At 44.7% G+C, this 13,263-nt stretch overlaps 1 protein-coding gene across 8 annotated transcripts in view; it reads right to left on the bottom strand.

Moving 5' to 3' along the window:
• MYO9B (myosin IXB) overlaps positions 1 to 13,263 on the bottom strand; it is a 337,738-nt gene that overhangs the window by 141,863 nt on the left and 182,612 nt on the right. For all 8 annotated transcript variants that reach the window (XM_069215688.1, XM_069215684.1, XM_069215681.1 and 5 more), the window contains 6 exons: positions 13,028 to 13,067; positions 11,301 to 11,423; positions 10,512 to 10,592; positions 10,131 to 10,241; positions 6,346 to 6,468; positions 4,064 to 4,213 (listed from right to left, as the gene is read on the bottom strand). In XM_069215688.1, coding sequence (XP_069071789.1) covers positions 4,064 to 4,213; positions 6,346 to 6,468; positions 10,131 to 10,241; positions 10,512 to 10,592; positions 11,301 to 11,423; positions 13,028 to 13,067 — 628 coding nt within the window. The remainder of the gene's footprint in view (positions 1 to 4,063; positions 4,214 to 6,345; positions 6,469 to 10,130; positions 10,242 to 10,511; positions 10,593 to 11,300; positions 11,424 to 13,027; positions 13,068 to 13,263) is intronic.

Here is a 13,263-nt window from a genome sequence, read left to right as displayed (position 1 = left end):
GTAAAAGCTAAAGCTGGAAGAGGCATTCCCATCACCAACGGGGTCGTTATCAAGGAGGTCATCGACACAGTAGTTGTTTTCAACAAGGGTATCACTGGAACAATCAATGACTTGGCAGCAGCTGAGAGAGCGGTTGACAAGCATCTGACCACTGATGGGATCTTCTTAAATGTCAACAACAGTAGGCTGCCAGATAACTTTGCTGATGAGGTGGTCATCGACAAAGGAAACTTCACTGATAAAAGCAACATTTTTGTTGACAACAATTTGGGTAGGATATCTGATAAGACGCATAAGGAGCTAGAGTTTCATGACAATTTTGTGCGTATGTTACTTTTCTTTTCTTAAATCTTTCTCTGAGGAAGGCCCGGTCTTCTGAGAAAGTGGAGGCCGGTGCTTCTAAGCTAATCACCAGTTGCGGAAGCTCCACATGCTTCATTTTTAGCACAGGATCAGTGTAAGCGCTTGGATAAACACTTTTGACTAAATCAACCCCAGAGGAGACGACACCCCCTTTGGAAGGGGACGAATAATTTTTCTTAAGAAGCCAACCTCTTTTCGCTTTTTTAAGGTATGTTGGAAGACAAAGACTCAGATGCTGCAGAAAGACTCCTTATGAGATAGACAAAGACAATAAATACATTTATTGTGTGGGTCATCTGTATTATCTCATGTCTGCACTTTGAGCAGGACCAGAACAGATATCTTTTCTTTGTCCCTGTCATAGAGGTGCTTGCTAACTGGAAAAATTCCTCAGGCCAGAAATTTGGCGAAAAGTCCACAAAATGTTCCAAATACAACTCAGTTTATCAAATCTGAATTTAGGGCTGGCAGAAGTTCAGGGAAGACAAAGTTAAGGGGTCAAGCTGTAGCCAAAATCAAGTTAGGTACAGGACGTGCAATAGAAATCGGAGCTACTGTGGCCTCTATGGACAGTAGAGATGAAAATAAGTTACTTACCTGTAACTGTAGTTCTCCAGTATTGGAATCTTTCATAGATTCACATGCTTGAATCCTTCCCCGTCGTCGAGATGGGGCTCCCATCTCGACGACGGGGAAGGATTCAAGCATGTGAATCTATGAAAGATTCCAATACTGGAGTAACTCAGCGCTTCCATGGCTATAGATGAAGTTTGAGTTGTGTTAGATGAGGGGGGACGTGCTTCCAAGAGAACAACAGTATTGGGCTTATGGCATTTTAGAACTGTTTACCATTTAAAGTTACCAGGAATTCCCAGACCAATGACAGGGCATGATTCAAGCATGTGAATCTATGAAGGATCCCATGATTTGGAGTCAGAGCTTTTGTGTTCCACTGTCATTTCATACACTTGGACTAGGGGATTGAGACACAGTTTGACTTCTGCTTACTACCCACATAAGAGCTCATTCAGCTGTGGATGACTTCACCAACTTTAGGATGACCAGGGAGAATTCTTGAGGGGGAGAAATTAGTTATGAACTTTTTACAAGTGTGCTGTGAGCCAACAAGGTTAAAACAACTGGAAATTAGGTTACTGTTTTTTTCTGCTTATAGAAGCTGGCTCTTTATGTGGTATGTGAATACTGTGTAGAGGGTCTAGGCTTTCCCCAGTGAGGAGAAAGGACTTGCTATGCAAACCCAAAATGCTCTATGTGCTCGAGCAGCCTAAGGCTTAACGCAGAGGAGTGCAAGACATCTATAGATACACACAATAGTCAATAAATGAGACTCAATAGGTCCAGACCAATTTATAAAAATAGCAGGTTATGAATGTTTAGACATCAGAGAAAAATCATTCAGTTAATTAAGTTTTTAAATAGGAATTCTTTTCACACCTTAAAAAATGGACACAGTGCGATTTCTGAGTTCTGCATTGTTATTCTATGGGAGGAAAAACAATTTCTGCAAAAAGGTAGAATACAGCAACTTACAAGACCAATCTCCAGGAGTTAAGGTGAGTAGTATGCAAGGTCCAACAGTACACCCACAGCAGCAAGGGGGCTGCCAGGTGCAGAGTGCAAAACAGCATTGGGTGCCCAATGCGTTCCTATGGAGATGGGTCACTGCGAAAAGAGGCTGCAGGATTAAACTAACAGCAGGGCTCAAGCCTCACGATGCTCAGGCACAGATAGGCACCTTTGGTCCTTATTTCCATGGCCCAGGGGTGAGGGGCACAGACGGGGTTTTGGGTGTCTGTTTTTTCTGACTGGATCAGCCACGTAGAGGGGTGTGGTGTGCAGAGGCTGCAGGCGTTGTCGGGGAGTCCGTGAGGGGTGAAACCACAATGGGCTCGGACTCTGGAGGGCGGGGAAACTTTGTTAGCACTGGTGGTCCACTTCAACTCAGGTAGGAGATGGCGGGCGGGTATAGTGGTGGCTTTAGGTGTCGGGTTTTGGTGGTTCCGGAGGCTTCAGAGTCCCTTCTTTAGGAGCTGGCTAGTGAACAGGTCCGCTGTTCACTGGAGGTCTTGATTCTTTTTCAAAGGCAGACAATCCTTCCAGGTTTCTAGAGTCACAGCTGCAGGACGAGTCGACTTTGGTCCAGATTTCCAAAAAGAATGAAGACAGGCTGGCAGGGTTGGTACTAGGTCAGCTGCTTCTTTTCTCCTCTTCTGCTGTTGCAGCTCTTCAGAGCCCTTGATCTTCTTAGTGCATCAGTATCTGTTTCTCTGGTGCCAGGGGCTCCCCCAAATTCTTAATTTAAGGGTGCAAGGGGTGTGTAGGGTAGCAGCAAATGAGCTACTGACCCTTGTGGTCAAAACGCCCTATATGACCACTTCCTGTGGGAAGAGGGCATAACCCTGTCCCAAAATTCCTAGGACTGCTATCTCAAAGATGCCTACCTCCGACAAATCATGTACACCTTGCAGTAGCCCACCTTAGCAGTGGTATTAGCTTGGAGGTGGTATACCTACCTGACTAATTTTCCCACCTGTCCAGGTGCCCAATGGACTGGGGACAGAGGGCTTGCTTCCTCTCCTGTGAGGGGAACCGGATTCACATTTTAAAAGTGACAGCCCTTTGAGGTTTGCTGTCTTAGGAAGGCTAATCAGCAGGTCATCCTGTGGGAGGGTGTGTTACACACTCCTTCCGGACAGGCTTTGTTCTGGGCCTCCTGAAAGCAGAAGGCTCCCACCTAGGGGTCAGAGCTGTGTCTCAGGTGGCAGGCTGGAAGAAACCAGTCAGTGAACACATTAGAGGCCGATGGGGTTTCACCTCTAAGGTGCCCTCTAGGTGCATGTATTGGTAAATACAACACTGGCATAAATGTGGGTTCACCAATACGAGATGTTTGATAACAAACATACTTATCTTCAGTGAACCCGTCATATAGCTGGGGAGCTTGCACTGACCAGTGTCCAGCACATGCATTTAAAATGGCTTCTCTAGTTACTTACTATGTCTGAGAATGGACAAAGGCATAGCTTGTGCAGATATGCCTCACATGTGATATAATGCACCCGGCTTAAGGGCTGTAAGGCCTGCTAGAGGGGTGACTTGACTTTCATATACTGCATGCAGTGTTAGTGGACATGGCATACAGGCTGTGCCCCATGTAGTGTTTTCACTTTTGTCTCAACCAAGACACGCAGCCTGCAATAGCAGCCGCTCATGTGCTCGGTAAGCGGTCCCTTAGGGTGGCACAGTTCGGACTGCAGCCCTTAGGGGCCCTCTTTAGCACCTCAGGCCCCAGGTACCAGGGCTGCCATTTACTAGAGACTTACAGAGAGTACTAAAGAATTTTCCAATTGGAGAAACAATTGTACAGTCTACGGAAAGAGATTTGGCACTGGGGAACTGGTTTGCAAGAACCCAGGGCACTTTCAGTCCAAATCAGATCAGATACCAGGCAAAAGGTGGAGGGTAACCATGTCAAAAAGAGGCACTTTCCTACACTGCTCAAAGCCATCATTCCACTCCAATCTCTGCCACACAGGAACAAAACCACAGATACAAATAACATTACAGAAGTCAAATGGTTTGACGACAGCAGTAAATAAACAGTCAGTGTCAATATCCTGACAGAATAAACTTGTATTCAACAGGTATGTAGGGATGGGGGGTGTAGGAAGGCCCTTACTTGAATAGTGATGGCAGCTTGCCTCATCCTCAGATAATGTCTTCTCTCCACGACCATCCGGAACCAGCTCTGCAGGAGGATTATTTTCCGGATCACTTCCTTGTGTAGTGTGTCTTGCAGTTTCTGACGTTCTGGCTCCTTCATGAATACCTACAGAAGGATAAACCACCGAAAACCATTAACAATTACTGAAGCAAGGATGTTCCCATTATGGTTATGCCATGTTATTAAATTATGTAATTTTCCATGTTTTAACCTAAAAACTTTGATGTAGCTAAAACTTGAAAATGTGACACTAAATATTGGTGGAGTACACGGTGGCCCTTACAATATAAGGTCCACATTGCAGAGGCCAAAGAGTCTACATGCCATTTTGAACCTCTCTGTGACGGCCAGTGCAGTCTCTTCCACAGGAGCTGTCTGGAGCTGGGCCAGTGACAATGAGGTACAAAGCTAGCCAGGTGACTCGGAGGGCTGAGTACTTGCCATGGACACCCGGCGCGACATACAGGTTAGGAGTTCAGGTAGAGAAAACCTGGTCATTCTTCGTTCGAAGTTTGATAAATTGGGTAATGACAACACTTGTCATTTAAAGCACTTATTTTGGAAACTGCAAAAAATTGTAGCATAATGCACAACACAAAAAACAAATTATGTTATTAGCTTTTGCCTACTGACAACACTCCTGTGGTATCCAGTATAGACTTAGAATGGGCTTTGAGCTCGCCCCTTGCTCACGATTCAGCTGCCTTCTTTTCTACCTTAGATCCCAGCTCCAGAGTCAATGGCTTTGCTCCCTGTTCTTGCATTTAAATGCCCAAGGAGCCTTTCACTCTGACAGTGTTTTGATTGAGTAAGATGTATGCTTCCGCCGCTGCCATCAGGACATTGCACTGCGGTGAATTAAGGATTATTTTTTCTAACTCTTTACCTTCCCCCCTTCCTTTCCTGCCTCAACTCAGTTCATTTAAATATTACACCCCAGCACCTACTTACCCGACTTGGGGGGCGACCATTATTGAGTAGATCGAAACATGCCAGGATGGCTGCCCATGCATGTGCAGAGGCCATCCTGCAATGCTTTTTCAGTTGCTATAAAAACATTCAAACATGGGCAATGGTCCTTTGAGGGAATAAACACTGGCAAAGCCAACAGGTCTGCACCCACCACTAGCCTGCACCAACACTAGTCCAAGCCCGCATCAAACAAGACTACTACCACTATGCCTACTTTGCCACATTCCCGGTGGCACTGGCAGTGAGAACCTCACTCTGCCAGTCCAAAAACAATATTGCTTTGTCTTCATTAGTTTCACTGGTGATGAATAATCCCAAATAAGGGTGAATAGATTAATGGGCTACTACACCTGACCACTGTATCGGATTCGACAAATAAATAAGTGTCTTTCTCTAGAAGAGGAATCCAATAGAAAATTCTCAATTTTCAACCACGAAATCCAACTGCTCTAACCTGGTCTGTATCGAGGCCAACATGCAGGCGTAATAGTTCACCCGGGCCGGATGCGGCCACTCTGGAGACTAAAGCAAAACTGAATAGAAGATAAAGGAATATAGTTAAAAGGACGATAAAAACTAGGCCCAGGATATCGGACTTCACGGCAGGTTTTCAAAATGTCCACCAAAGAAAATTTACATAATCCAAATTTTAGTAAACTCAATTACGTAGCCTGTGGTTAATATTTAAAAAATCGGGCTTGGATTCAGCCTTACTGGATCAACGTCAGACCCCTGCCCTTGCCCAAAGTGAAGAGCCGGTGCTGTAACATACATGAAAGCCTGCATGCGTGAAATTACTCTGTGGCATAGTTCAGAAGACAATGGAAGAAACCTATGCATGTTATGTAGTTTGTATAGCCTGGCGCAAAAGTTGTTTTAATTGTTTCAGAAAACTGATTTCCAGACGATCTGCTGATGCTAAATGCATTTGTTTATTTGATAAAATGTCAGCATATTTTATTAATAATATAAAAATCGAGTCTATTATGCAATTCATCCAATGAAATGAAAATCAGAGTTTTCATAGCTCCATATTTTCTGGAAAGTGAAGGGTTCTGGAAGTACTGTGTTCATGGGCCCATAATTCCTACCACAAAAAGCTCAGTGACGAATGACTCCTTCATCCTCCACTCATCCTGTACATGTGGTTCACTAATGAAAATTCAAGTCAAGCAGACTTGCTTTGACATGCAGCATGGAAAGCATTATTGTTTTAGCTATTCTGTGCACTAAGTTAACACTGGATATGTCTTTGCAAAACCAACCTTGCTCTTCCCTATTTGGTGGTTATATCGGTCCATCCCCATTTTAAACAGCAACGCTGATATTGCATCCTTTCCAGGTTTGGCATTTTTTGGCAACAGCACTTTGAACTGGTCCATGAAATCCTGCAGAAGACAAGACACAAGGGTGCAATTAGATCACTCGCCTCTGAAAAGCTTGCCTGGAGCGCTGCTCTGCTCAGACGCTTCCCCAGGAGCTAATGAGGCACTGGATAAGGATTCTGAGTCAGCCCAGGAGGTCTTCCCTGGTGCATCTCAATGGACAACAGGAACAGAGAAGAGGGATCAGAAAACACAAAAGAGATAGGCCGGAGAATGCAAGGAAAGCAGTGCATAAGGGCACTAAAGTGGAATGGCCGCAGTGCACATCACTCAATGAATACAAAGTTCATAGCATTAAAAAAAAAAAAAAAAAAGAGTATAGAAACAGAAAATACACTGCACAGGAAGAACACAAAACACAGTACAGGACGACTACGAGGAGGAAAATGCAAAAGTACGCTGCCAGCAAGTCAAGACTGAAGAAAGACCACACCATAAAAAACAACAGCTTCCCCGCTACGAGCAGCGGCTTCAAAAGCCAGTCCTAGTCCGCCTTGGAGTTTTACCTCCTCTTTCTTTTTAAGGGTAATGAGGCAAGACAGCAAAGCAACAATTCTTGTTGAAACGTTCATGTAAAACTGGGTGAAACAGTCCTTTCTTAGATACTTCGGGGTCCTACGCTGAAAAGGTTGGTCGATGTCCCAGCACAACCTCACTTGAGTGACAGTAATCCTCGTCACTGAGAGGACAATGAGGCAGAAGAAGGCAAGAAAAAGTGAAGGACTTGGAGAAGAGAGTCCATGGGACCCTGCGGTGATGGGTGGGAGGAGAAGGGAATGTAACCACTAAGCCAAAGGGACTGTGGAGCACCGATGTAATGTGAAAGTCCAATGGTGTTATATTCATCTTTTTCCATTTAACAACATGAGCCGGGACTGCTCATTTGCCATGGCTTCTTAAAATACAGTTCATGGTCTTCTTGCCTTCAGCCTTTTCGCTTTGATAAATGTAAAGCGCGTGGCTCTAAGGCCTCCCAGCACTAGATGAGGGATAAAACCAACTGCAATGCACTCCAGTTTGCCTATATATTGAATATAGCTAAATTAGTGAGTTGTGGAAAGAGCCATGTTTTTATACACGTCCTAAATCTAGGTCCCTCCGTTATTGATCTGATCTGTATGGGCAGAGCATTCCAGAGTTGTGGAACCAGATAGGCATAAGATCTGCAGCCCCATTTGGCTGTCCTTTCTTGGGACCTTCAGATGTCCCTGCACTGATCTGAGAGGTCTTTAGGGGTGGTACTGTGTCAGCAAGCCTCTTAGTTTCTGCGGGCCTTTATTATGCATCACTTTATGAGCTAGACTTAGTGCTTTAAACTTGACTCTTGCTTCAATTGGTAACCAATGTAGAATCAGCAATGCCTTCCTTGTTGCTTGTGTCTTGGGGATTTTCAATAGCGTTCTAGCGGCTGCATTTTGTACTACCTGCAGCTTTTTTATAACACATTTCAGCGAGCCCAGGTAGAGAGAGTTACCGTGATTCAGGCACGAGGCTATCACAGCCTGTATCACAGTTTTTCTTAAGTTTTCTGGGAGTAACTTGATGATTTTTTGAGTAGTCCTCAGTGCCCCGAAGCAACTGCTGGCCAATTTTGTTTCCTGGGCATCCATTGTAAGGGCACTATCCAGCCACATACCCACATATTTTACGAGCAATTTAGGGGTGGGGTGACTACCCAGGCAACCTGGCCATCCTAAATCCATATTTGCATGTGGGTTTAAGGCAGCAGTTTGCCAACCACTTGGATACATCTTCCAGGCACACAGAAAGCTGTGGGTTCTTCAGTTCCTTCCCTTTTGGAACTGATACTACCAATTGTGTATTATCTGCGAAGGACACAACTGATATCCCATGGTTCATCACAATGTTTGCTAAAGGTCTTGCTTTGAAAAGTGAATCAAGTCGTCCTTGGATTGCATGGTGCTGTGGGATCCACTGTCCCTTTTTTGCAAAAAGCTGCAGCCACAGTAGTTGTGGACTTGAGCTAAAATGCAATGTGGGTAAAAGATCGTGGTACTCACTGTCCTCATCAGTCTCGGGGGGTCTCCCACTGGCATGTTCCAGAATGCGGTTCAGGCGTAAAATAAAATGTAGGATTAGAACACTCAGACAGGAGAGTTTCCACTGTCTAACTTCTTGAACCATCAAACCCCGAAAAGCACTCATCACTTCCTCCTCTGACACTGATCCTGATATCTCCTCCAGATACGATCAGTGGCCTTTTCGAGCCTTGTTTCCATCTCTCTGCACCACCTCCCACCTTTTGTGAAACACTGATCCAGATATCTCCTCCAGATACGATCAGTGGCCTTTTCGAGCCTTGTTTTCATCTCTCTGCACCACCTCCCACCTTTTGTGAAACATGATGGCCTGGTCTGTGAGTGGTGATTAGAGGAGAGATCACAGCTATCCTGGTGTGCAGGCTTTGCGATGGGTTCTCGCATCTCAAAGAATTCATTTTGTGATCAACACAGCCTTTCATTAACTCCGTGTACGACCTGCACGCTACGAGTGGCTTCCAGAAAGTCTTCTAGCTTCAGCCGAAAGCAATTGTATTTTGGGGCCCATGCAAGAAAGGGACTGTAGCGTTATTGTCCCATTATAGGTTTGGTCCTGGAAGCCCCCCATTATTAATCCTCTTACCTGGAAAATACAGAAATGTTATAAAATCTCTTTCTTCAACATGGCCCAATTTCCAGCTTTGCATCATATGTACATTAAAAATGATTTGCAAAATCAGAACCAGAGGCAGGGTGTGTACCCAAGTCAGCATCTTCCCTTCTTTAAACTGCCTCTTCAACTTAGTAAACCTGGCCCGTCTTCCGCAGTCCCGGAGTGAGCTTTTCTTTGCTCTGAACTTCCCGTGTCTCCTCAGATGCGTTGATCTTGAACCCTATGATCCTAATGTTTGGTGCGCTTCGGACTTGTCGTTCTCTGCAACTGATACTTGGGAGTCACCGTGCTCACAGCAGTGTGCTCCATTGGAGAACAGACAGCACCCAACAGAACAGAGAGAACCTGCACACACAAGGCTTGCATATCACATACAATTGATTACAGTCAAGCTCAGAACAGTGAAACTAGTAATAATCATAAATAATCACAAAGTCCAACAGAACACATTAGCCAGGACACCCACCACAGCTCAGAGGCACCACACAGTTGGACTCATAGATTTCACATCAGCAACCCCACTCCCCGCCAAACGTTACTGCTCTCCAAGACAACACAACCCCAACAAGCCGCAACATGACTACTTTAGTGCAATGTTGTGCACTCAAACAAGACACCACAGACTAAGTTACTTCACCCAAGTACCTCTGGACTGGCAGTGCACATACCAATGGTCCTCAAACTTGTAAAGATCTCTTGCTACACACACAACATTACAACCAAAGACATACATGACGGATCAACTTCTTTCTCCCAGAGTCTCTTCAAAGAGTAAACAGAATACAAACTCCAGTCCCAAAACTACAGCATGAAGATGCTCGAGCGCGACAGCACTGCATGCAAAGGGCAGAGCAGCACTAAACAAATGCCTGTCAACATGACATACACACTGCCACCAGCAAACAACCAGGATGGTGGTACCCAGAATGCCTGCTGCCAATGGCTGCTCTTCCCAACGCGCTGCTGCGAGGAGCAGGAACTGGTGGCCCTACCTGGAACGCGTACTTGGCACTGTATCCTGATCTTCGTATCCTCACGGTCTCCAGCATCCCCGTGTACCTCAACTGCTGCAGAACCAGAGCCTCGTCGAAGTACAGCTCCAGCTACAGGGCAGAGGGAAAGCACCGCTGTTAGATGCAGACTCAGGGGAAGAGAGGTTGCCTTAAGGACCGAAGCGCCCCCTTCAGGCTACGAAGGCGTGCAGACCTTACGGCATCACCAGCTTTGAGAAGCCAGCGCAACATCTGCTCTTCATGCAGCGCCTCACTGGAGGCCCGTATAGCTCACTGATAACAGCACCCTAGGCGGCTAACTAGAACCAGCTCGGGAAGGGACCAGGACTAACGCGTCGGGCGAGCGGTGCCTTTACATACCTTCTCTGCATTGGAGCGAATGCACCGGATGAAGAACGGCTCGGCCTTGCCCAACGTCTCGAGCAGTTTATTGAGCGACGTCTGAAACAAAGGACACGTGACAATGGCCAATTACAGAAACTATCACACATGTTCAGGTGACTGTTTTTGACACTGGCTCAGAATACTTTATTGAGATGAGCACATTTGTATGGTTCATTATTAACAATGTCTCATACCCAAGGTTAAATCAAACACTGTAATGAACATTAATATCTCTGCCCCACCTTATGAAAAGTTTTTTTTATTCCACTTGTATTTCTACGGGGGAGGGATGAGTGGAATGAGATCTGCAAAAGATGACCCGCAACCCCTTGGCATATTACTTCCAGTTAGTCCAACTGATGGTTTTGACATCTGAGATATTGGTATGTTCAGCCAAGTGGTATGGTAATACATTTTTTCTTGAATGAGAAAAAGTGCGCTGTGTTTGTGAGCCTATGTTATTTATGCAATGTTGACAAGGGATTTCACTATAAAGTCACCAGCTAAGTGGAATGGTCTTTTACTTATGAACTATCAGGCACAGTAAAGACAGTAAAACAATAGATGCTTCTGAAGCTTCCCCTGACTCCATCTATAGCTCCAGATAACTTATTCACCTCAGGCCATCTAACCAGATGTCGGGTCATGTGAGGAGGTCCTAAGAGGACTCAGCACAGCGCAGAGCCCTCAGGCAGGTCCCAGCTGCTCGGACTACTGGACAGCGCGTACTCACCAAGCAACGAGCAGCAGGTGCCCTAGTCTTACCTGAAACTGGGCACTGATGCTGGGAGGCTTCTTCTTTTTGTTCAGGTGCAGAAGGGATTTCGTGGTCCTGTCGTGCAGGGTCATACTGACGATCAGCTTCAGTGACTTGGAATCCAGCAGGTTCTAAGGCCGGTGAAAGACAACAACACAGGGGTCAAGGGTGCGGGGACTGCCAAGAAACATTCATGGATCATCCAAGTACCAGCGCCACCAGAGACAGGAAGGCCATGAGCTATTTTTAATGTGAAGGCAAAGACAGCCTCTGCAGGGATGAGACTTGTCCTGTGGATCAGCCCCTGACATCTGCATGGAGCAGCTAGCTTTCGTAAAGTGTTTAAGCTCAATTTAAGCGGTTTTCTCATCACCCAATTTTTGGCGCAGAGACCGGGAAGCAAGGAGACAAAAACTACATCACCTAAAATTGCAAAGGTGTCATAAAGAGGGAAATTAGTGATTAGAAGCCAGGTTTCCAGGTCTCATAAGGTGCAGCCTAGCCAGAAACACACAGCTCAACCCACCCAAGAATAAATAAGTAAATAAGCAGTATTGTCATCAATAATGTCATTTCAGATGTTACACTGATGCTATCACTGGTAGAATTAAACATGTAATGGGCGATGTTATATGTGAGGCAATTAGCAGTGCATGCCAAGGGCACGAGCTATGGTTACTTTAGGGCATGAATTACAGTTACTTGAGATAACTATAACCGGGGAACTTCAGTGGGTCTGATGTATAAAACGGTATGTTTTAACTGACATGCCCACCGAGCTATACCGCTCCTTTAACCTTTGTTTTATCAGTTTTTTTTTTGTTTTTTTTTAAATGTAAAGTAAAATGTCCATCACAGTGCACGGTGTTGTTTTGGACACAGGTCCTGGCTGAATAAACCAACCTCAAGTGATAGTATTTTTACTATCCTGCCACTGCGTATTTTCACTCAGCAAGTGAAAACACGTTGCACTATGACAGTAAAATTAATACATGCAAATAACGTCTCGCCTGAGGTCGAAACATGTGAGCAAATCAAGGATATCTGAGGAGTATGCATTCATTCTTGGATTTTTCATTAGGTTCATGAAGGAAAACTTTGAAACCACACTATTTTGTATAGGACTTAAACCTCAGAATGGGACCTCATGAACTGCATGTAGAGACAACGCTTTAAAAACACTGGTTGATTTGAAGAACCCTTTTCAGGGCACGAAGGTTGAGTGAACTGTGCTCCTCTTTATTTCTCTGCTTGAATATGTCATACATTTCTCTCTTGCATTTGTAAATGGTTACAGGGCCAAGTGTGAAGTCACATATATGGTGTAATATTTCTGATAGGTCTATCATTATAAATAAGGCGTGAATACACATTAAATGAACAGATTAGTTCCAGTGTGTTTCCGAATAACATAGTATTTATTTATTAATTTATCGCCAGTATGATTATTACTTCGTATGATTAGTTTAATCTTTGCTGCAGGAAAAACTGCTGAAATAAATGATATGGCATGAAGATAAAACTTAACTCAAAATAAATGTTCTTTTTTGAAGGGTGTAAATTCCTTCCTTCGGGATGCTTTTGAAAGCTGTGTACACAGTTCACGAGTCCAGAAGGGTGTGTAAACACTTGCAGTACCCATCTAAAGTCAGGTGTGCACTAAATTCTATACACAACGTAAACATTTACGCAGAAACACAACACAAATCAAGCACCCACACTTTCATGGGTTTACCTTGGGAATGGTCTGCTTTGGTTTGGCACCTTTTGCTTTCCTGTTGGGAGAAGGATATTTTGTGAAAATGCAACTTGTTTGCAAACACAGTGTTACTCAGTTTGCTGATTAGCATGCCAAGCATTGCAAGCTGGGTTACAAGAGCAACAACGTAAGGAAGCGCACTTCAAGCAAACAAAGAAGAAAAGAACAGGATACCCAGACACCCAGAGGCAGCGTAGAAACCAATGGTTCCA

Source organism: Pleurodeles waltl, chromosome 12 (assembly GCF_031143425.1).
Source record: "Pleurodeles waltl isolate 20211129_DDA chromosome 12, aPleWal1.hap1.20221129, whole genome shotgun sequence".
NCBI classification, from domain to species: Eukaryota; Metazoa; Chordata; class Amphibia; order Caudata; family Salamandridae; genus Pleurodeles; species Pleurodeles waltl.
Note: the sequence above shows the minus strand (reverse complement) of the source record. Positions and strands in the feature narration are given on the sequence as shown.